Source organism: Pogoniulus pusillus, chromosome 6 (assembly GCF_015220805.1).
Source record: "Pogoniulus pusillus isolate bPogPus1 chromosome 6, bPogPus1.pri, whole genome shotgun sequence".
Taxonomy (NCBI): Eukaryota; Metazoa; Chordata; class Aves; order Piciformes; family Lybiidae; genus Pogoniulus; species Pogoniulus pusillus.
The window spans coordinates 31,373,274-31,398,435 of record NC_087269.1 but is presented as its reverse complement, the minus strand read 5'-3'; the positions used below and the strand labels follow the sequence as shown (position 1 = coordinate 31,398,435).

Genomic DNA, 25,162 nt, shown 5'->3' with positions numbered 1-25,162 from the left:
GTTTGGCTTAGGGGTTTTGTTTTGGGATTTTTTGTTTGGTGTTTGTTTTAAACTCTGCTACTAGCCCACCACAAAAATCATGCCTACTGCGTAACATATATTTTCATATATTCTTGTCCAAGTCCAGATTTTAAGGTACAAAACCCAGAGACATTCAGGGAGTGCATACTTATGTCTGTCACTAAAGATCACCTTACCTAAAACATAAACCCTGAATTCCTCTGTCCATTCAGCAGTTCTGATACAGTGTTTGGTAGTTAAAAATCACTTTACTTCCCAGCAAGCCCCTCTGTCAGTAACCAAAAGCTAAAGCCATCATTAATGACATCTTTGTAAGAAAGATGACCCTTATGACACTTCATCTCTGGAGGTCTCTTCCAACCTCTAAATTTCTGTGATTCTGTAATTATATTAACTACAGTGCTCTATTCCTTTAAAAAGTTCTTTTCTAACATACAGAAGCTATTTCACCAAGCAATAACAAACCCAAGCAGATTGAGGTTCAGTTGATTTTCATGATACTGCTACATACACTGAAAAACTATCCAATAAATTCTTCTAGATTTTAGAATGTGCTAAAATTAGCCTAATATTTGTAGGACTCTATGCAAGCGACAAAGTAATCTGTGACCTATTAAGGTAACAATCTTGCTATCTTATTGCAGCAGCCTTGTTTGGACAAACTGAAGCATCAGCTGAGAAATGCATCATGACAAGAACAATCCTTCATATCTATTTTCTCCATTTCAATTTTTCTGTACTTGCTGCATTGAGGTGGTTACGTTTTTTTTTCTTCCAAAAGAGGCTCCTCATCTCCAATTTCACACTTAGCCAACCTGCCTGCTCTTGTCACACTTGCTCTCAACAGTTCTAAAAAACAAAACTGAGGAAACCAAGATAGCTAGTAATTCCTCTACGTCAATCTCCACCACCTCTAAAAGAACTACCAAACCACACAGGTACTTCAAAGCATTAGCGCACCTGCATATTAGGTAAGTCTGTTCAGACTGGGTTAAGGCAGTAACACCATACATCTAATTCTTCAAGCCTTGAATCCCTTGCTTCTCTTCATCTCTAAGTGTGAGTAGAATCACTTTCTTCAGTCAGCTCAGCTAACTAATAAATAACAAATCCACTCTATGCCAAGCAACTTGAAAGTTCAGCAAAACAAGCATCATTAAAGAACTTATCTTAAAAGCCACTCACTATCAACAGTTCTTTCTGTATCCCAGAAGAACTGCAGTTATAAACATGCATCACTTGAAGTATGTGTACAAGCAACTTAGAATTTTGAATTGTCTCTGAAAAGGCTCCACAAGTGTCAACAAAATATTACACACGATTTTTCACTTTCAGACAGTAACTTAATACAGGATACTAAATTCCTCTTGAAACAGTAAATAAGTGGCAGCTAACCCCCTCCTTTCATTTAGTACTTGTCAGATGCCAACATTTTTAAACCACTTCACTAAGTTGTAGTAACTGCAGTAGGGAGGTTTTCCATCTCCAATAATAAGCATGGCTGATGGAAAATCTAACCAGTAAACTGTGCACCAGGTATAAAGTCTGGCTTTAAAATTGGATCATCATAATGCACTGGTGAAAAACTCGGTAGCTATGTTTAGAGGATACCTCCTCAAAGAAAGTTTTGTCAAACTACTGTTTTCATCAAATTGGTGGGTCGATAGCTGTCACACTGAAGGTTCTGTTCCAGAAATTAGAGCAAATTGTCTGCTGATTGCCCAAAGGTGCACAATATCAGCAATTCTGAGCACTACTGTCATTTCTAAAGTCAAAGTTATCTGTAGAAACTACCACAGCAGAAGAGCATGACTGCAGGAAGCCATAATGAACATTTTTATTTACAGATATAAAAGACAGAGAAAAATATGAGAAAATATACTAATTTTCAACTACCAAGATATTTTGATGATAAAAAAAGTCACAGAATGGCTTAGATTGGAAGGGACCTTAGAGATGATCTACTCCAAGCAACCTGCTGTGGGCAGGGATGCCTCTTAATCAGACTCAGCTCCTCAAGGCTTCATCCAACCTGGCCTTGAACGTCTCCAGGAAGGAAATACCCACAACCTCCCCAGGCAACCTAATCCAGTCTCACCACTCTCATACTGAAGAGCTTCTTCCTAGAATCCAACTGAAACATACTCTCCCTCAACCCTTCTCCTATTGATAGATACCCTTATGAAAAGGTCCCTCCTCTAGCCTTCCTGTATGATCCCTTCAGGTATTGGAAGGCAGCTCTAAGGTCTCGCCAGAGTCTTCTCTAGGCTGAACAACCCCAGCTCCCTCAGCCTGTTCTCATAGCAGAGGTGCTCCAGCCCATATGGGTGCATTTCTTTATCAGTTTACACCTAAGTTAAACCTGGTAATTTAGTTTGTTTCCCTTATACTCTGATAGTTAATTTCCAGACATTTAAGCAGAAAACCAGTGACTACTACAGAAGATTGTTATGCTTCTTAGGAATATTATGTTAACACCTGGACAACAACAAAGGCACCTCTCTGGTGGATCATATAGTTATATATTATTGCTACATTTAATTCCAAGCTCGTTGACATGATGAAAAAATTGCAAAGCCTTAAAAAATTGACAGAGCAAAAAGACTGTTGGGTTTTTTTTTTTTAAATTTTTGTGGGGTTTGGTTGTCTTTTGGATTTTGTTTGGGAGGTTTTGGTTTTGTGTTACTGGGGTTTTCGGGTTTGTTGTGTTGTTTGGGTTTGTTTTTTTTTTTCAATTGCATGCCACCCATAAAGTGTTTTAAACAATGTTGCAAAGAAAACAAGGTAAGCTTACTAGTTGAAGATAGACAACTTGCAATATGCTTATCTTAAACCTTTAGTTACAGATTATCTTAAAGAAGAAAGTCAAGGTCAGTAGTTTTTTCCAGAGCAAAATGAGTCAACTGAGTATGACCTCTGCTACTAATTCAACTTGATTTCTGGAGCAGATAGCAAACAAAAAGGAGACTATGCAATCTTTATTCATTTAATTAAAAAAAAAAAAAATCACTTCTGGATTGCTCATGAAATACAAAAAAAGGAAATTGCTAGAAGAACTAATAAAGAGACTATATGGCAATTTATCTCCACAACTGGCTAAATTACTCCAGTCACTCTACATTATGTACTAAGTGATAGACAAACAAAGACAAAAGCAAAGAGGTTTTAAAAAAAGAAAAAAATATGAGTAACTCTAAACTTGACCGTTGCCTTTCCCTAAACACATTAATATTCTTCATTCCCACTCCTGGTCACGGCAACTCACAGACACAATCTGTAAGTACTAGGCAAATGTCTAAGAAAAAAAAAAAAAAATATGATCCCAAGATTCAGAAATAATCATAAAGAGACTAAAAAGGAACAGATGAAAGCCAGGTGATTTACCTATAGCTGAAACAGGGCAGCAGAGCACAGTAGCCAGGAAAAGATACCTAGTACGTCAAACATGATTAATGCAAAGTTGTCTTACAAGTGATTTTAAAAGGAGGTAGAGAACACAAGAAACTACCTTAAAGTATCTGGGTAGAAAAGTAAATGTTAGAGGTGGTGCAGGACCTTAAGAGGTAGCAGAAGTCATGACAGGAGCCTGAAATGTTTTCCCAGAATTTTTTACCACAACTTTCCAGAGTCTCTCTGTTTAGAGCTAAACTTTTTGCCTGGACAGCTTCAGAGCTCCCTCAGAAAGTTTAAGACAGCTGCTATTTTAAGAACTGGTATTTTCTCACATCATCACTGATGACATACTAAAATATTTACTGTAATGAACCTATACTGATATGCTTGATTGATCACCTAGCATTACACTTTCAGCATTTGGGTACACATTACAAGAACCACCTCCATTCCTATTCAAGATTCAGCATAAGGGTATTTACTGATAAACTCAAACTTGGTCAAAACCTACTCCAGATAAGGCCTAAAAAGCAGGGAACAGGTTAATGTACAAAAGAGAAGCCATAAAAAAACCCTATTCTTATCACTTCTTATAGGAGATTACAAGTTTGAAAGAGCCTTCTTACCTGAAGAGGAAACACTGAAGGTTTCAAGAGAAGGTAACACCTTCTCCACCAACTATCAAAGCTGCAAGAGTTAACACTTCTATACTCTGATCCTTAGGCTACCACATATACCAAGACTGAATGCAAAACAAGGCGAAAGGAAAAACTGCTTTAGGAAACCAAATGCTCTTCCTGCCAAAAAAAAATCCAAAGCATGACCTAAACCAACAACCAAGAAATGTATCCTCCATCTTAGTCTCTATTTTAATTTCTTTTCCACTTAACCTACAAGACCAGGGTTGCCTGACTAAGTCTGAAAACACAATTTTCAGCTCCAGAACTATCAAATCATCATTAAAAGTCTGATACTCATCATCTAAAGTCAAACACTATATGGTTTTATTAAAAAAACAGTGATAGAGCTGATACTTTCAGGTTACTTGGAATATAAACCAGTCTCCCAGACTGTAAGAATGACATCTTTTAATGTAAATTTTTCTCCTGAACAGCTTTGCAGCTCTGAACAAAGCCCATCCTCTCAATTCAACCAGCACACTCTGCAGCCCCCTCAGCACCAACCTGTTTGACTGGGCAGGAGACAACACATGCTGCAGACCACACATGGCAACATGTGCTGACTAGCCAGCTTGCTGTTGTTTTTTTCAAATGGATTAGGGATTAAGTTAGAATCACATTTTCCTTACCAGCAAGCGGAGGGAAATCAGAGAACAGAACAATCAATTCAGTGCAGTTTTTCACTCCACTGTACTTCACATTTGAAGCAGCATTGTATCTTTGAAACCCCTCATCACCCAAAGTTTGCTCAAAAAGCACAAATGATTTTAAGAAACTGAAGAGAACAAAAGGATAGTAAATATTAGCCTTTGTATGGTAGGAAAACATGCTAAGATGTCAAAATGTTAACACACACACAAAAGAACTTACTTGTTCTATTTACTCATGGGAAAACTGCCAGTATTAAACGTTAGCCCTACCAATTTGTGCTCCATGTTAGTTTTCTCTCATTTCTAGCAGTTCTTGGCAAATGCTAATCTCCAAGCTACAAAAAGACATACTGCTTTCTATAGCTTCTGTAGTCTAAGACTGTATGCTCCTTCATTGGTGCGTAACTAGCTGTAGAACGATGCATTTCATTACCAAAACGAGCATAACTGAATTTTTATACATAGGAATCTAATCCACAAACTGACACTACACTGCATATAATATTAGCCATACAAAGTCATGGAGTTCATTGCAAATGTATAGATAATACTAAAGATAGTCAGAAGCAATAAAATCCTTAAGGGCATGCAAGTGGCCAGTTTTATACTTGCTTTTGTTTCTCTTGAAACAGACACCTGATTATTAAGACAAATGGAAAAGCAAGAAAACAAAACACTAAAGGAAGAAGCCAGTAAGATACTTAAAATTAAAAGGAAAAAAAACAAACAAAATCAAATTCAAGAATGTATCCATGAACTTCAGAGCCCTCCAGTTAGTGAGAGCATGCACAACAGCAGGCTACAGCTCATGAACAGACCACTGGCACAGGCTGCAGAAAACAGTTCATTAAGCTTATTATGAGCTGCAATTTTGCCTGGTGTTCCCAAATACTCAGAATCGTATACTATAGCTCTATTACACCATTACCAATGTTGCCAAGGATAAGGCTACATCATTTTATAACATGACACTGATCAAGCTAAAGAAAAAAAATCCTCACTAGGTGCTTGTATCACATTCCTCACTTCTGGAATGACAGCCCAAATAGACATACACAGAGTGTCTTTGCTGGCTCGGACAGAAAGCCAGCAACTGCAGAGAAGCCGTGCATTTGTCCAAGTAAGAAAATTCATTTCATTTACAGCTTCTCTCTTCTATTCTGCAGTGGAAATGAAGTGTTTTGGTTGATAAGCTACAGACTGAACTCCTTTGACTCACTTTCTCCTGGGAAAGAGAGAAAAAAAGCTTATGGATATAGAATCATAGAATGGTTTAGGTTGGAAGTGATCTCAAAGATCATCTAGTTCAAACCTCTGGCCACAGGCAGAGACTCCTCCCACTAGAACAGGTTGCTCAAAGCCTCATCCAACCTAGTCTTGAACACCTCCAGGGAGGGAGCATCCACAACCTCCTTGGGCAACGTGTTTCAGTGTTTCACCACCCTCACCGTAAAGAACTCCTTCCTAACATCTAGTTTAACAGAATCATATAAACCACAAAATTCCAAGAAATGGGCAAAATTTACTTAGATCTGTCATTATCCACTGATGCCCAAAAGATCCAGAACATCAGTGCTTACTAGCAAGTATAAACACAAGTGTAAGAGGCTCAGAAAATCAGGTTCTCAAGACCACTGTCATAGTTGACAATCAGTAAAAATAGCTAAAATTATAGAATCACCACATTTATCGGTATGATTATGAATTCTTACATAATTTTGGTTATTTACTCTCTTGTAATCCAAATGAGTTTCTAGTAAGTTTTCATGAGGTTGGATAGATACTTTGTCTCTCTGTAGATGTTTTAAGTGTTGTCATTTTTTGCAGAAGAGTTCCACAGAACACCTTAAAGTGATGAGATTTAATTTACTGCCATCATGGAGCTATTTTCATTAAGAACAGTTTTGTATCTTCTTTACTTTCCAGCATGCTAAACATCACAATTATAAGGTAATTTATATGAAAATTTGAATTTATTATTTAAGGTGATGTACAAAACATGTTCACAGGATCACATGAAATCATTTTAGTTAAGAGTAGCTATTCTTCTAAACATTAGCTTGTGAGAAAGAAACCACTTCCCTCTCTCAAATCATCTGAATGCAGTCTTTCAGTTTGGTAACACAGTGTTCAGCTTCTCTAATAAACCATTATGTTCGTTCTAACAAACCTATTTCCACATTTTTAGTACAGCAACTGCCATGCTGCTGCTGCTCACACAACACCTCACCATGCTGTGGCTCCACTCTGTGAAAGGCTGAACTCTAACCACCATAATTCTGCTTCTCTGCTGGAGCCCCTGTGCAAGCTCTAAAAGGTAATTCCTCGTAGACATTTTTCCACTCGGAAAACATGCTATCAGCAGGCATTCACAAAAGTTCTCTTACACTGGTGCAAAAATGATACATCCTGTCAGTGAGTGTACAGCTTGTTTTTAAATCCCTGGATTTCAGTGCAAATGCAGGCTTTCCATAGGTATGCAGGCTGACATGACCACCCTCCATCTTCTGCAGAAAATATCCAGAGTTCATCACTTGCCCAGTTTTCAAAGGTATAGGAAGTCACTGGTTTTGAAGTAAAGATCTAGAAGCTTATCCTCTCTTGTTCTATTTCTTCAGCTAGCAGCCATTAGACATTCTGCCTAAACACCAACCCTTCACTCTATCTTAAGTAGCTGCAAATCTCAATGCCAGCTTCATACCTGGCCTAATCATACAGAGTGTCACGTTCAGCACAACTGCTTTCCCAGCAAGCATTTGGGGACAACCCACCAATTCTCAAAATTAGGACATTGCTTAATTACTAATAGCATTTATTCCTACAATTAAAATACAGCTACAAATTAACCTAGGTTGCTTGCCATCAGCTATATCCAGCCTCTCCATTTTTATAAAATTAAAGCCCTATAATTTCCTTTGCCTGTCAACCCTTTTTGTTTTCCCAGCTAAGTATTTTTGTCCATGCTGCATCTACCAGTCTTACGGTTTGTATTTCACAGCTGGAATGACCATCACCCTTCTGTAACTTTTCTTTCTAATGTTGCTTAGAACTCTACTACAACATTCTTAAAACCTCATTTAAAGCCTGTTTTCTTGTGGTGAATATAGATTTGCAAAACAAATGTGACTTTTTTCTTTTTTTAAATATTGCCTCGCATCTGTATCCATTCACATTCCTACGATATAAATTATAATGTGACTCTACAGACACTGACATCACATAGAAACCCAATATAGCATGCTGCATGTTATCAATGCCCACACCTGATTTGCATGCAAAATCCATACCCTGCTCAAATAAAGGACAATTGCAGTTCTAGGAACAACCCTAAAACCTCTCTTACAGATAGAAAACTCATTTGTTGTCTTTCAGCAAAGAATTCAGCTTTGAAGAACTCTGTGATAGTACAAGCATGACTACCGGTCAGGAACCTAAACATAAAATGGTCATGAAGAGATGAGAAATTGTGCAACATCAAATCCAACAGTAAGTCAGAAGAGCTGCTACACTCTGTAACAGAGTTGTCAGCACCTGAATTAGCAGTATCGTGTCTACCTCTGGCAGTATCGTGTCTACCTCTGCCTGAAAGTCCAATTACATAGATGTTTTTCCTGATAGCTCAGAAGGGCATCTTTCTCTCAGAGCAACAGGAATAAGCTGGACCAGGAAGCTAACTATTCCTCCCTTGCAAGGGAAACAAGACAAAGTGTCATGGGCAACACAAGGAGTTGGCACATGCCAAAAAAAAGCTTATTTCCGTATTTTTTTGTACTCTGAGTCCTTATGAAAAAAATATTAAGGCATATTAGAACATAGCAGCACCAACAACTGTCAAAACAAATGTATCCTTAGGCTAAGTCTGTCTGAATTCAGACATTACTCATAAATATGTTGAAACCCTTTACTGAATACAGTAGCAGTTTCTTAGAAAATAAGGGCTAACTCTGAACTTGGAAACATTTTCCACACAGTTATTAAGATCTCAGCAGTCTGAATATAAAATGGATTCCTAACCAGCTGTTTTCTGCTTTATTGAATGCTTTGGTCTGCTTAAAAGGTAAGCTTGTTAACCATTTTTTTCTTAGAATCACAGTAACATTTAGGTTGGAAAACATCTTTAAGGTCATCAAGTCCAACCATTAACCCAGTGCTGCCAAAGCCACCACTACAGCTGTTCCTCAAGCACCACATCTAAACATGTTTTAAATACCTCCAAGGGATAGAGACTCAACCACTTCCCCTGGTAGCCCATTCCAATGCTTGACTGCCTTTTTGGTGAAGAGATTTTCTAACAAAATTATCCAACCTAAACCTCCCCTGGAACAACTTGCAGACGTTTCCTCCTGTTATTACTTGTGAGAAGCGCTGGCCAACCATTTTGACTGAGAAGTTGTTTCAACTTTTTAAATACTGAAAGAAACCCAGAGACAGACACAAATTTGACCCTTTAAAAACTGTTAACTGTGTAAGTCCATAAAGAATTATTTTTAAAGTATGGACTAAAAAGAAGCTATTGAGAATCTCACTGATGTTTGAGAAAGAGGAGTTAAAGAGCAGTGAAAAAGGAAGTTTCATTTGCTGATCGGAGAAAACATGTTGCAGAAAGCAGATGATTCCTTCCTAAATATGGAGGTATTTTTCCTGCATCATTATTTTAACAAACCAATAGAAGCACTGAAATTTAAATAGAATTTCTGTGGTTTCAGATTTCTTAAAAACATCCAAGAAAATATAAAAAACCACACCACCAAATCTTCAAAGCAACACAGTACAAAGAGGGGAAAAACGAACCATTTTCCCACTAGTCTGAACTTAGGCTACTGACAAAACAAGAACATTCTACATGTAAGGCAAGAAGAGATATCTTAAAAGGGGTAACTGTAGCAAAAATAACTGAAGAGAGGAGTTGTGCAAAAATCCCAGCTATCTATATACACAGCATAAATACTGTCATCTACACAAGCCTCAAAACACTTCAATTCTACAGGCATACCTATTTTTTGGCAGACCTTTTCCTTTCTCTGCTATCAGTTTCTTAATGCTTTGAGCCAGCCAGTGCACAGCTGCTGTTCTTTTTAATCATAGTTGCTGTCAGCCATCTCCTAAAATGTTTCTCATTCAGTTTCCCCCAATTTTTTGCTCCGTTTTTGGACAGAAAAATGACTAAACTGCAATTCTTCCTCAAGAAGTAAATAAATCATATTCAACAACTCTGCAGAGGAAGAAAGGTAAGATTAGTCAGACCCAACTATTATTTTAAGTGTCCAAGTCACTCTTAAGCACAAAATAGAAGCTCTAAAACAATCTGAAAGGAATACCCTGACAGATCTTCTTGTCAAATGTAATTATATTACAAACTTGCAACTGGGCAGTTGCAACTGAACCCTAAAGATAGGACTTCGCCACACACATAATCAGGAAGCAGAGACTTAGCAGACACATTGACTGAAGCACTAGCAGGATAGTTTGCGTGGAACAGAGCTGATGATTCAAACCATCTTCTCTCCAGGGCAACCATTTTCTCAAGTTTCTTTATTCATGCAATATGTTTTTCAAGCATCTAAACAGAACTAGATTCTGCATAAAGTAGTTAAGCACAGTCATATCCCTATCCTCCTGCATTATGCAAAGACGAGTAATTAAGGAGGACTCGACTTGCCCTATTGAATTGCTACCAATATGTGCATAAGCCCCTAGAGAAAAATGAAGACATAAAGAACTACCTAGAAACACAGAAGAACTAAACAGCAGACAACAGGCAAACGTGGCCATACAGCATCAAGAGCAATGACTTGTTCAAATGTCACCAGCACATTGCAACAAATGACAAGATGCAGAATAGCAATTTTCATGATTACTGTAAATGTCTGGGGGGAGCAATGTAAGTATTAACAATATTTTGCATGTGATAATCTGTTCTTTTAATCTTGAGAAGCCTCAAACAGTGCTACCAAGACAATAACCACAAAACCTGTACTTAGCATCACAACACAGCCGAAAGGAGTACTCTTCCTACACTGCTGTGCATTCTGAAAAGACATTTTAAGCCATTCTGTTTTCTATTTCTCCACAGCAAGTAAAACATAGTTTCAAAAAGTAAACTCTTAAATAATCAGATTTAGTCTATACCAAATAAAAATGTTTCTAAATGCATCTAAATATTACTAAAGCATCACTAAATAACCAGTATTTTAACTTAGAATTAACATACATCGGTAATATTATTTCATAGTCCAGAAACAGGAATGCAAAGTGTATAAAGATGAGAGACATCATCCAACCACTCAAGACATTTTTTGACTCGGGTGCCTTTTGTGGTGAACAGATGATGAGTATCCAGGACTACACCTTCCGAAGGCTCATGCCACAGAGCTCGGCATCGTGGCACGAAAGTGACAGCAGGTGACCACAACATTCAGAATCAAAATGTAGATCTGCACACAAGTAGTATTTCTCAAAAAACCCCAGAAATCTCCTGAAATACCCAGAACAGGGAAGTAGTTATACAATGTGAAATGTATTCATACACCAATATGATTAAGAAATGTCATACTATCTTTTAAAATTTAATCAAGCTTTGACTTTTCCTTTCCATCTAAAAACAGTAGTGTTTCCCTCAACATGCAAGCTAACATAAATATTCAAAGAACAAAGTTGTTGGCTTTTTTTAAACTATCACCTCACAATTTGCTCTGCAAGGCCACTGGTGTTTTTGTATTACAGCTTGTGTGCAGGTGAATTCTGTATGAAACACTATTTGAGTTTATGCCTTAGTTTAGTTCAAAAACAACACCAAAATACTCACCAAGGAGTTTCAGAAATCCAAGTAAGAACTGCTCGGCAGGGTTCCCCTTTTCCTACTGAACACTCCCTCATGAAAAGCTGATTAACTACTACGTTGTTGCACTTTTGCTAAAATAAAATGATGGCACGTGCTATCACAAACACCTCCTTCTCTGGAGATATTCAAAACCTGTCTGGATGGGTTCCTGTGAACTACTTTAGGTGATCCAGCTCTGGCAGGAACGTTGGACTAGATGATCTTTCGAGATCCCTTTCTATCCCTAACATTCTGTGAAGATTTGAGACCATAATTTACGCACTGCCTAGTCAGCAGCAGGACAAGAACTAGCAAATTGTACTTGAAAAAAGTTACCCAGCACTTTCAGGAACACCAGTACCCACATTGCCTCATTTCCTGTACCCAGGAATTCACTGCTGTATGTGGGCTAAGGCTGAGCTCACATTGCAGTGTCTCTCACACTGGGAATATTGTTCCATCTGCTTGCCCCCTTTTTTTTTTTTTTTTCCTTCTTTTTTTCCCCCTCCCTCTTCTTTCCTCTTCAGGAGTACTAGAGTTTGCTCTCTCAGGGATCTATAATCCTTTCAACAAACCATGCTGAACCCAGTGGAGTTCAAGAGTCACCAGGAAGGGCTAAATGATTCCTAGGAGGGAGTACCCTGGGAGACCACACAATAAGAAAACATCTTTTTACTGTTACTTAGTTTTGCTTCCACAAATTCCCTCTTTCCCCACACCCTCCCACCCAAATCAATAAAATTAAACCTCTCCAGTTCTGAAAGACAGCCTCATACCATCAAACTTTACTTAGTAGTCAATATAACAAAGAAGCCTTTGAAGCACTTACATTTCCAAGGGCTAACTACACCACCATCTACAGTTGCTCAATGTTCTGACACACACTGAGACAATTTTTATTTACTTTGGACAGGTTTACACACAAACTTAATAGCTGCTTAAACCATCCAAGTTTCACTTACATTAACCCTCTAAAATAAACACTATCAACAAAAACTAGTCTTGGTTTCCCTACCCTTATTTAAAGGCTCTCCTAGGATACGTTGCAAAGATTCATTCTCACTTGAATTCAATATGTGAAGAACACTACAAACCATGTTTTCATCTACAACTATGTGTAAACACAATGTACTAGATTCTGAAAGAACACCACCATCAGATCAAGATCCACCTTGTCCTTCACTACTACTGAATGAATTGCAGTCAGTAACAAAAACTTCAGGAAAAGTATGGAAGAACAGAATTCCCCCAGAAAACTGTTAAAATAACCTGGCACTCTGCATCCAGATCACCTCCACACTCAACAGCCACCAATGGACTTCCCCACCAAGATTCATAAGCTTCCTTCCATTCAAAGCTGTGTATATGGTATATAGAGTAATGTCTAACAAGCAAGTTCTAGAATTTAAATAAGTACCAAATAAAAATTTTCTGTGATAAGTATTCTATATTATATTTCCATAATACTAGAATCATGAAGCAGCACTGAAACTTCAGAAGTCTGTTCCTCTTGGCCTTTCATGGACCACGGATTTTCAGAGTTCATAGAATCATAGAATCCTACAGGTTGGAGGACACCTCCAAGATCATCCAGTCCAACCTAGCACCCAGCCCTGTTCAACCAACTAGATCAGGGCACTAGGTGCCTCATCCAGGCTTTTCTTGAACACCTCCACAGACAGCAACTCCACCATCTCCCTGGGCAGCACATTCCAATGCCAATCACTCTCTCTGCCAACAACTTCCTCCTAACATCCAGCCTATGTCTCCCCCAGCACAACTTGAACCTGTGTCCCCTTGGTTTGTTGCTGGCTCTATCACATTTTCTCCCCACAGCTCTACCACTTTCTTTTGTAACTTGAATAACTCTATCCTAAAGAAGCTCTTCTACATGAAAATCATTTCACTGTAAAACCTGCTCTGCTAATCTCTCATTAAAACCAAGGAAGCTCAACGTACAGTTCAACATATTTTTTCTATATATCACTAATAAAATTATCTTGCAAGTAACTGAGCTACACATATATTACACTAGTCCGTATCTTCTTCTCCACTACATTACAACTGAGCAAGTCCAGTTACATTTCTAATCCGCTGGTTAACCATACCAGAGAATTTCAAATTGCATAAATTCTTCTTATTAAAGTTGATTATCATAACCCAGAGCAAGTAAGTAGGTATCATCTTCATCAAGGTTTATCTAATGTAATATTCCACCCAATTTTAGAAGCTCTGGTTTAATCAGCCTATTATCTGAAAACTTCTAATGAGATGTAATAACTTCTGATCTTGCCTACAAATGACAGGTACAAAATTGCAGTGACGTTCAGCTCCACAGCTTCATACTTTTGAGAGGGAATTCACAAATTCTATCTTACAACACTTCAGAGCCAGAAAACAGCCTCTACAAGAAGTACAGCAGGATTCTATTTCACAGGTCTGAAGATATTTTCTAAAACTATATACTTTTGTGCAACTGAAGTTCAGAAAACTACTTTTCACATCTAAACAATTTGATAAAGCAGGTTGTAAGCTACATCTGTACCTGCACAGTAGTAACTGTTACATGCACTAAATGAAAGCCAGCCACATAAGAATAAAGCACTCTATTAACAACTCGGTATTCTTCAAAATACTACATATTAAAAAAAAAACAAAACCACAAGCACAATGAGCTCAGAACAACTGTTATAAAAGGAAGATTATTATTCCATTCTATTCAAGGTGGGCTAACATGTTATTCTCAATCTAAAGCACTGTATCCCAATCTGCAGCCGTAACGATTAGAGTGGCACAGATCTCAGAACACTGGAGATGTAATGCTCCTATCCTTCACAATCAAGAATTAATTGCCCCACCGTTTTATCAGAATATTTAACTAACATCTGAAAACACAAAGTCTAAAACCAGATGAGTAAAAGTCAGAGGATAATAGAACTGTCTGGACAACTGAGTAAACATACCTGTAGTTACAGGTTTAGCACTGCTGCCTTTGAATTCTCCATCTTCCGCATTTTTGCTTGTGCTCTTTTCTTTTAAGAGAGGAACAGTACTGTCAAAAGATATGCCCTTGCCGGATGCAATGTTTTCTCCACTGTCTGGATGATTAATTCTGCTGTTAGCTTCAAGTAGAGGAGTGAAGTCTTCAGACTGAGCAACTTCACCAGGTTCCAGCTGAGAGGAGCTTTTAGGCTGCGACACATTCTTTGAAGACACAGGAAGAGATTCTTCGTCACTGTCAAAACCAAATGGATCCTCTGTTACCTCATCTTCAACCCTTGGTTTTTTAGGAACTTCGGAAATATCTGGTTTGACACTGGGCCTCTTCTGTCCTAATTTGGCCATGAAGGTGGTTTCTCCCCATTTTGTACTAAGGGTGGTCCGTTTGTTGGAAAATACTTCATCAAACTTGGAACTGCCATTTCCCCCTTTGCGGCTATAGGTCTTTCCAAATCGGGATGTCATTTTGGCTCCTGTTTCATATTCTCTGAAATAGAAAGATACACAAGTTCACTTATATTTTGTTACAAACTACTGCATTTTCATCCTTTAAAGGGTCTACAAGCACTAGACATGTACATTACCCATGTAAAAGATATATCATCCTCTTATTTCTAGAGTCTAACTCATTTACATGTGAATGTCATTATGGCAAAAGTTTCTGCAACAAGTAACATATCTACCAGCTTAACTCAAAATTAAGTTACATGCACATTTGTAATGCAATGGCACAATGGATCCCTAAGAAAAATCTGCTATGAACATATTATTTTTGGCATTGCTCTGACCTAATTTTGCATTTTCAAGTACAGAGGGCTCTGCTTTCATGAAGCATCAGCAGAAAGCTAAACACTGTTTTCACCACACTGGAACATACAGTTCTCTGCTAGAGTCCAGCAAGACAGAGTAGCTTTTAAAAAGATTCACTGTAGTTAAATAAAAAAACCTGCCTGACTATTTCAAGTTGCTATAGAATGTTAAATACTAATTAATTGCAAACGATGACGACAACTTCACCCTATGCTCTTCTCACACACAGACTCACTTAGCAACTCTATTATTTGGCAATACAATGTGGTTTATGCCATATGCACGGTCATGGTCAACACTGGAACACAGCAATTCCTCACAAGTAAATATGATTGACCAAGGAACAGGAACAGAGAGACAGACACTTCTCAATCCATTTCTAAGAATCTGGAAGACACCTTATGCAGAGCAGCATAAACCATGACTGTTTAGTGAGTGTTACAACTGTAGCCCATTCACAATTTGCTTTCTCAGTAGAATATATTCTAAATACAAACAGATTAAATGGGAACACATTATGTATGTTCTGTTCCCACTTTTAACTCAACAAGACAGACTACTTCATTTCTTTTTCTCAAAACAAATACTTGAACTGACAAATACCAACATAAAAATAAAACCATATTATCTGTTTTGTCAAGTAGCATTTCTTCCTTCTTTTTTTTGGTGGGTTTTTTGTTTGATGGTTGTTTTTTTTTGCTTGTTTGGGTTTTTTTTGTTTAGTCCAACCATGAAGCGGAAAGTGAATTCTTTTTAGACAGACTGAATCTAATTGTCTGATTTTCTCTCTGACATTACTTTTCATACTGGAGACAGGTCTATTAAACAAGAAGGACATTTATTTAAGCTACAGAATCAAAGAAATCCAACTTTCAAAGTGTCAGCTGCATTCATAAATAGTGAAGTACATGAAAAACAGCACTTTAAACCACTGCTAATAAACTTATCACATAATCTGTTTATTCAAGACAAATGCTTTATTATTATGCCCCTGTATATGTGGCATACGGCCTGTCTTCCACGTTTTAGTTTTCATCTGGACATTCAGCTTCTCAACCTGAAATACTGACTAGCTTCTGCTAAAACTGCTAGACTGGTTGCCAGAAAAGTCATTCTATCCTTTCTCTTTAGTGAGACTGCCTCACCAATAGTCTCTGTTTATCAGCCTAGCTCAGCCTTCACTTATGATATGAATTGAGCAACTCATTGGGTCATCCATGTTTGAGCAAACTTTAAGTGAATTCAAAGTATCAAATTTGAACTTCCTAAGTTTACCAGACAGATGGTGTTGCAATATAAAAGAGATACAGGAACAACCACTTTGGGAAACACTCCTCTGTCCAGCAAATTAGCAGATGGATGGTAAAGGAATATGCTTATCTGCTGACCAGAATTCTGTCATGAAACGCCATTCTACAGACTGCTTCTGCTTAGTAAATGATATGCTTTATCCCCATCTCCACCCTCTTTTTTCTCCAAAGTGTGATCAGCCTACTCTGTGCTGGTCCAAACAGATATCTGCCTGGCTTTTGTTTTTTTTTTCTTAAGTAGCTCAAATTTCCTATTTTCCCTCCCAAAGCAAAACTAAAACTTGCCCACATATTAAAACAAAGAGCAAAACAAATCCAAGCCACTAGTTTTATCTTTTTCTGGTTCCTGAAAACACTTGTAACCATAACCAAAATATTTCGGACCATAAAGGCCAGTTTTTAGAGCTGAAGTGAAACCCTAAATATGTCACTGAAGTGAAATACAAAGATCTCAATTTCTAAGTAACTTTTATAGAAAAAAAAAAACAAAGTCACATCACTCACCACCAGCACATTTTGCTCCCCTAAACCCTGACTCAGGGAATTATTTCCAACACTACAATTCCAGCGTCTGCAAAAATAACAGTGGATTTAAATTATGATTTGTGGCTTGTAGTTTTAAAGAATAGTCAACAAGACCTCATTTTCAGAACTTAAAGCTCTCCAACCTACACTTTTTTCACTTGTCAGCTTAAAAATCAAGAATGCCTTGCAAGATTTGAACCAAAATGTCAAAACTCAATCAGTATGATGCAAGCAGGTTGAAAGATGAGTTTCATGAAAATACAGATAGACTACACTAAAACCTCCTATCTTCGAATAAAAACCAGGAAAATAAATAGGTACCCTCCTTACATTAAAACATCCACAGAGCAAGATTTCAGCTTTTTACTTAAAATCCTCCCTCGCTTTTCTCTGTGTAAAATAAAAAACGTGGTCAATTTCATTCTCTTTCCACTCCCTGCCTCCCTCTCCTGCACAGAGTTGCAGTATTTGTGGCAACGTAAGAAATGCAAATACAGGGAAAAAACCAAAATGTAATTCTCCCTCACTTCCCAGAGCTAACTCGACAGACCAGTTAGACATAAAACCCCCGATAATTCCCCAGAAAGCCCAAGAAATAGCTTTCCTCGTTGCTCCTCTCTACACTGCTCCTCTTACATAATCAAAGGAAAGGAAAATAGGTTAAATGCACGGAGGCAGAAGGAGCTGATGAAATCCCACGGTGACAGTTTCTTTTTTCCTCCCTCCCCTCGAGATGGGGGAGGGGGTGCTAGCGGAACCGGGTCACCCCACCATGCACGCCTGGCCACTTCTGATGTCATTTCCCTTCCTTACCAGCCCCCTCCCCCCCCACCCGCCCCGCAGGAAAACCAAACCCCCATTACACAAGTCCGCGGGCCGCGGGTCAGCCCGCGGGCCGGGGCGAACGACAGAGCCCGTCTGCAACCACCGGCATGGAAGGCCGCGCACCACGCACACACCCCGCCCTCCTGCCCCCAGCCCGTACTTCACCCCCGAGCAAAGTCCCGCGACTCCCGCCTCGAAAACTTCCCGGCGGGCCAGGGGCGGCTGCAACTGTCCCCCCAAGCGCGGCCGGCCGGCCTCCGCCCCGGAAGCAGGACAGCGCCGGGGGCAGCGGTCAGCAGCTCCTGAATTTCGGGTGCTGGGGCCTGCTCCGCGGCCCGCACAGGCCTCGGGCGCCAGGTGGCTGTGCCTGGCTGTCTCCTACGCCCGACACCTACCTCGGCGTCGGTCGTGGCGGCAGGAGCGGCCGGGCGACGGGTGCCAGGCGCAGGCCCGGCGCGTTCCGGGTGGCGCCGCGGATGTGGCTCTCGCCGCGGTTCCTGGCCGCCGATCTGCCGCCTGCGAAAGGCGCTCGCCGACGGGACTCCTCCGCCCCTCTCCCGGCGGCAGTGGCACCCTCCCGGGGTGGCGCGGGCGTTAGGGACCCCGGCGCCGCCTCCTCCGGCGCCGCTTCCTCCGCACCGGGATTATCGCCGCTCTCGGGACGGGGCCCGGGACCATCTCTCCGCCATTTGCCCCGCTCCTTCCGTCACTGCGCGTCCCACGCCCGGCCGCCGCCCGCAGCCAATCGCGCTCCGCCTTACTCAACCGACCGTGGCCCCGCCGCGCATGCGCCCGGCCCGCTGACGCCAGCTCGCGCCGCGCGCCGCCGGCTGGGAAGTGTAGTTCGCAGCGCAGCTCCAGCAGAGCTGCCGGGGGGGCGAGCGGCGGCCGCCTTCCCGTCACGGGGCCCCGCGATGGTGCTGGTGCAGCCTGAGGGAGCTGGACACCGGGTTCGTGTCGCGTCGGGTCTGCGCTGGCTCAGCTGCCCGTAGCCAGCCTGAGGCGGGACCCACTCCTCTCGGCCCGCGGCCCCGGGAGCAGATGTGCGGCCGCACTGCTGTGCTGAGGCCGCCCGGCGGGGCCCGCTGCAAACAGCTCTGCTCGCTCCGGCCCGACCCGCTTGCGCTCGGCACTGCGGGCCGACCAGGCCGCTACTCGAGAAGCTGGTCGCGAAAGCCCCTAGGTCCCTCGGGGAAGCCCTGACCCGGCAATGCAGGGCCGCTCGGCGGAGCTCCGACAAGGCCCGGCGGCAAGAAGCTGCCGGGAAGGTCTGAGCTGTAATCAAAACCTGCGCTCAGGCGTTTGGGAAGGCGGCAGGCACTGAACCAGCCCCACGATGCATCCGTTAAAGTTAGTTCTGCCAAGCTGCAGCGAGCAGCTTCAACCAAGGGAAACAAGCTGCTTGTGCTTGTGGCAGCAGTTTGTTGGTACTCACAGTAGTTGAGTGCTCCCCAGCCTTTATATCTGCTCTGGGAGGGAATCATGCTCTGTGGAGAAGTCCTGTGAAATGAACACGGTGCAGACTCTGAAATAGTGGCTCCTATTTCCACAAGCACTAACGTATACAAACCAGTTACTTCCACCCACATACGTATCTATGCACACCTTTGAGGCTTTAATTAATGATACGCTCTGCATAGAGTGAAAAAATAACTCCTTGATTGTGTCATACAGCAAACACATACATGCATCTAACAAACGTCAGATCCACTACTTAACGCTCTTTAAGCAGTAGTATGTAAAGTGCTTGTGGAATAGAAAACTAAGAACACAACTAATTTAGTCCTTTTTCAGAGAAGTAAGGAGCTCAAGGATAAAACCAGACAAAAATGCTTTACAACTTTGGAAACTAAAATGGTTTCATAATGTGGTCATACTAGCCATCTGTCATTTGAGGAAAGGTTTTAATATACAGGTTCCAAATGTAAAATGAAGTTTTAAAAGTATGGTAAAGGCTGATTTCATTGCACAGAAGAGGTTGGAGTCATCTCAAGTAAGAAACATTATTTTTTTTCTTAATTTTACCTTTACCCAATACAAAATTATTAGCTTTCAAGAAAGAGCTGCAAGATTATGGTTTTGTTTAGTGATCCTGTAAGCAAATCAGTTTTTGGCCTTTACTTGTTAATCTGTTGGTAGCTTTCAGGTATTACTTCTGAAGAACAATCAGAGTCTGAACGTGCTCCCTTAAAGCCACGTGGGTGGTTCTAGAGAAAGCAAAGATAAAATAGACTGGGCCTAGTGATGAGATGTACAGGTTTTTTTGCCCAGAGAAGTTGTGGACACTGTATCCCTGGAGATGTTTTAAGACCAGGCTGGATAAGACTTTGAGCAACCTTGTTTAGTGGGAGGGAGTTTGGAACTGTATGATTTTTGAGGTCCTTTCTGAGTCAAGCCATTCTATGAATCTACAATTTGCAATACAGTTGAGGTTAGTGCAGCATTTCAGAGAAAGCTTACAAATTTATCTATGTCTAACCACCTGGCTTAGTTGCTGAAGAGTGACTGGAAACACTCTAAGGTTATGAATTTAAAAATACATTATTTGAATATAATTATCTCATGGCTTTTCTTGGAAAGGCTGGAAGACTAGGCAGGAGGAAATTTAATGAAATTCAACAAGGGGAGGTGTAGAGTCTTGCACCTGTGAAAGAACAGCCTCAGGTATCAGTATGGGTTGGGACTGACCTGTTCAAAGGCAGAGAAGGGGAAAGGATTTGGGGGTCCTAGTTCATGGGAGATTGACCAAGAGCCAGCAATGTGTACTTGTGGCCAGGAGGGCCAGTGCCATTCTGGAGTGGATTAGAAGGGTTGTGGCTAATAGGTTGAGAGAGGTTCTCCTGCCCCTATACTCTGCCCTGGTGAAGCCGCATCTGGAGGACTGTGTCCAGTTCTGGGCCCCCCAGTTCAACAGGGACATAGAACTGCTTGAGAGAGTCCAGCACGGAGCCACAAAGGTGATTAAGGGAATGCAACATCTCTCTTACAAGGAGAGACTGAGTGAGCTGGGGCTCTTTAGCTTGGAGAGGAGGCGACTGAGGAATGACTTCACCAATGTATATAAAAATGTAAAGGGTGAGTGCCAGGAGGCTGGCCCCAGGCTCTTCTCGGTGATAGCCAATGACAGGACAAGGGGCAATAGGTGGAAGCTGAAGCATAGGAAGTTTCACTTAAACACGAGGAGGAATTTTGACAGAACACTGGAACAGGCTGCCCTGAGGGGTTGTGGAGTCTCCTTCTCTGGAGATATTCAGAACCCGCCTGGAAACATTCCTGTGTGTTCTGGTGTAGGTGATCCTGCTCTGCCAAGGACTAGATGATCTTTCAAGGTCCCTTCTAGCCCCCGACATTCTATGATTCTCATATCAGAGCTACTAATTGGCCTGTTTAAACTTCGTGAGTAAAATGGATAGCTAAACCAGTTTGAGTTTTGCATACCATTGTGCAAGTCTAAAGGGCTTATTTGGTGACTAAATACAAAGAGGAAAAAGCTACTGCAAGAGCTCTAGTACTTCAAGGCTCTGTAGAGTTCTTTACAACATAAAAAAATAAGGCTGCTCAGAGAACCAGAAGTAAAAAATATGGCAAGAGCAAGGAAGTGATACCAAGAAATCACTGTGAAATAGCCTCTATTTGGATATAAAGTTAAGATTTAAAATTAAATTGAACATGTTTCTAACGTAAAGCCTGATCTACATAAATCACTTAAACAGTCATACAGAGCAGTATGGTGATAGTAACTGGATGTCATCAGAAAGCTATCAGACACCTTATACCCCCTTGCTTAGCTTTGTATTTCAAACAGTACTTTCAGTCTTTGTAGGATCTCCATACAGAGCAATCCAAAACACTGCAGATTCATGGTTATGATGGAATTTCACATGACTAACAGAAGGTAAATCAAACTATTTTACATGCTGCCTATCCAATCTTAGGTATCAGTGGAATCCTGTAGGCCTAATAAAACCTTTCATTTAGATGATGATGGAAAACAAACATTGTTACGTTCAAAAACAGTAGAGATGGGCCAATTTTTCCACATTTAGTGTAGATACTGTCAAAGATTTCACACCTTGTAACTTAATCAGCTTGGAAATTAACATGTTAGACATCGCTATTTCCATTTTCATCTGGCTTACCTCAAATATGCAAGTACCAAGACAGGGGAAAATTAAATCATATATGTTTGAGGCTACAAACAGACTCTAAAAGGACCATAGCAGTAGGTATACTTCATACCAAGTACAGGATTTAATATCCTTGCTCCACTCTTGCTCCCACAGAAGGAGCATAAGCCAAATAACGTGTTGCCCTGTGCCCTGCAAAGCACTACTGAGGCAGCAAACAGATCTCACAGAAAGGTTTTCCCTACTACTCCTCATGTCCAGATTGCTCACCTCAGAACCATGAAAGCCAGCAACCTTTCAGTCTACTCATTGTCTTCTCCTTTGCCTCTTCCTTGTTTTCCTATGTCCCAGACTAGTTGCTATTTGCCTCCCAAGTTCTCTACAGCTTCCTATAATAAGTATTTCCTTCCTTGCCTCTTGTCCAGGTGGGATGGAATAGGGGCAGAAGGATGTTCTGCAGTGCTTTCATGTCCCAGTTAGTGCCACTTAAAATGCTAACCATTTCAGCATGTTTCACTTTTTCTTTGCAAAATGTCAGTCTCATCCTGTTCCTTCAAGTGTCACATGTGTGAGCGCACTCAGGGCTTTGTCATTTTACTTCACTTGGGCTAGAATTTCCTCCTTGCTATTTGCATAGCAAAGATGAAGCAAGGGTGAAGAGACACATTAAGTAACTAATTACCATGCTTTAGTCAACCTCTCTGAAAGAGTTCTGAAAATAGTAATTTATAGATTAGTATCACTATTAATGTGTGCTGGAGGAGGTTCATTAACACCACCAGTGGCAGCACAGGAGTGGGTGAGAATGGCTGGGTTGCAATAAGAGCTTCAGCACTGGATCAGAGCAGATCATAAAGCAGAATGTAAAGGGGTGGGAGGGGAGATATGCAACACAGCATACAAGGAAGTATGATTTCTGTCATGAATATGGCTTTTCTTAGTGAGGTATTTCCAAAGAATAGCATTCTGCTTATTTCTGACACTGGATCCTGAGAAGAAAGACTGAAAGGCATTCAAATAGGAGATTATAACACAGTTTTGAACTGTATTTTTCAGTATTTGCATTGTATTATAGCTGTTCCTCATACAAGGTGGTCTAATTAAGGCATTAAATTTAACAACTCAAAGGTTAATAAAAGGCACTACAGGACAGAACAAAGGAATGCTTATAGGAGTGCAGCGAAAGGACAGCTCTCTGGTATAAAAAATAAAGGAGTTCCCTGGATCATGGCACTAACGAACAAAACACAGGCAGCTAGCAGAAAATCTTGCACTACTCCACCTTCTCCGTGCCTGCACTCCCATCTGTTGCAATCATGTGAGAGGCAGCATCATCTGCAATGTAAAAGTCTCTGGAAAGACAAGTTTTACTTGATGAACCAACAGTAGTCACTCACCTACGGCTAAATTCTCCATGGTTATTCTGTGCAGTTTTTTTTCTCTAGATGATCAGCCTGCAAGTCTACTGGAAAAACCTGTGGTGAAATACCAGTGGGAAAAGCACGTAGTAACTTTCATGTGTTATAAACTGTGAAGGTCAGAACTTTATTCTGTCATACAGTTTACTTCAGCAAGCTCTACTGAGAAGGTAACCACCTGTGCTGTTTCCTATGAAGATTTTACAATATGGAGAAAAAAAAACCCACATCATTTGCAGTAAGGATGCAGTCTAACTTCACAAGCAGCAAGGTTCTTTGGTCAGGTATAGTTTCCATAGTTTTGTTATGGAATAAAAGGGGACTGACTATCTCAGATGCCTGAGATCTGTTGCAGCCTTGTGGAAGCTTATCCTCTCCCTGAAGGTTATTCTGTTTAATTCTTCTAAGAATTTATTGTTTCACATTATTGTTGAGTTTGTCTGTGTTCATGGCAGCAGCCCTTAAGGAAAGCTACTGAAATGCACCAACATAGTGCTTGTCAGGAAAAGAAATACGTTGAAACACAACAAGCAACCAGTGTTTTAAATTGTTCTTACAAAGAGTCGACTGCAGGGGAACTATCATTGGAATAGAAATTCCTCCTCCAGCAAAAGGGTAGCAGCCATTTCTGTTACTTATTATCTCAGTTTGCTTCTTTTGCCAGTTAAAAAGGGCATATCTATGACCATCACAGATTATGTTCCTTTGTCTCCTTATTTCTGATTATTAGGTTTATGTGTGGTTCATATCGGCAGATGTTACAATCCCTGAGCTCCCTTTTGAGTTCTTATTTACAAGATTTGTTTTCACCTTTGTATTTCCCAAGTAAATTTTTCTACCTTTTAGAAAGAGTAGAAATTGGCCAGTAACTAAGCACTTCTACAACAATTAACAAAACATTAAACCATAGCAATATCAGGTCAAACTACTAAGCTGCTGCACCAAGACCAGTATGTGTGGCCTTTGAGGGTTGTGTGCAATGATACTAACAACAGCAACATAAACCACAACTGGAAAAGAAAATCCAGAGGATTAAAACTTGTGAGACTAAGGAGGACTGCATGGGCATGCTTCTAAATGTCATGGCAAAATTAATGTACTCTCTAACAAATAAAATGAAAGTTACAAAAAATTACTAAATTAAGATTTCTTCATGGGAAAGTAGGAGTCAACAAAATATCAGTTAGTGCCTTCATGAGTTTCATGCCAGAATACAGCTCTGAAAAAATTGCTTTCATCTTTATTCAAATTGCAGTGCAGCACCATGAAAGAAAGCTGCAATGTCTTCTGTCTGTTGCACAAGACCCCAGTATATCCAGGACCATATATTGTGCCAGTTCTGCAGTCCTGCCTTCATTTTTCAAGGCTGCCTGTGTGCATTGTGACCATGTTTCATGAAATGGGCCAAGAGGCATCCTTCAGCATGCAGTAGAGAGCTTGTTAAGGAGTGGTAGCAGGGTACTGCAGAAATGTGTTTGAACGAGATAACAAAAAGCTAGAAGCCTGTATTTTGACTGTCTCCTTAGACACATGAAACAAATGACTCATTACTGGATCTAGCCACGTGTAGCAGCAACAGAACA

At 40.4% G+C, this 25,162-nt stretch overlaps 1 protein-coding gene across 2 annotated transcripts in view; it reads right to left on the bottom strand.

The window, feature by feature from the left end:
- WAPL (WAPL cohesin release factor) overlaps window positions 1–18,735 on the bottom strand; it is an 80,721-nt gene extending 61,986 nt beyond the window's left edge. Inside the window, exons 1-2 of one of the 2 annotated variants that reach the window (XM_064145115.1) lie at window positions 18,430–18,735; window positions 14,528–15,051 (exon numbers count right to left, since the gene is read on the bottom strand). In XM_064145115.1, the coding sequence (XP_064001185.1) occupies window positions 14,528–15,029 (502 nt within the window). In that variant the 5' untranslated portion in view covers window positions 15,030–15,051; window positions 18,430–18,735. The remainder of the gene's footprint in view (window positions 1–14,527; window positions 15,052–18,429) is intronic. The other variant, XM_064145114.1, reaches the window with a different exon arrangement.
- Window positions 18,736–25,162: the final 6,427 nt, after the last annotated feature.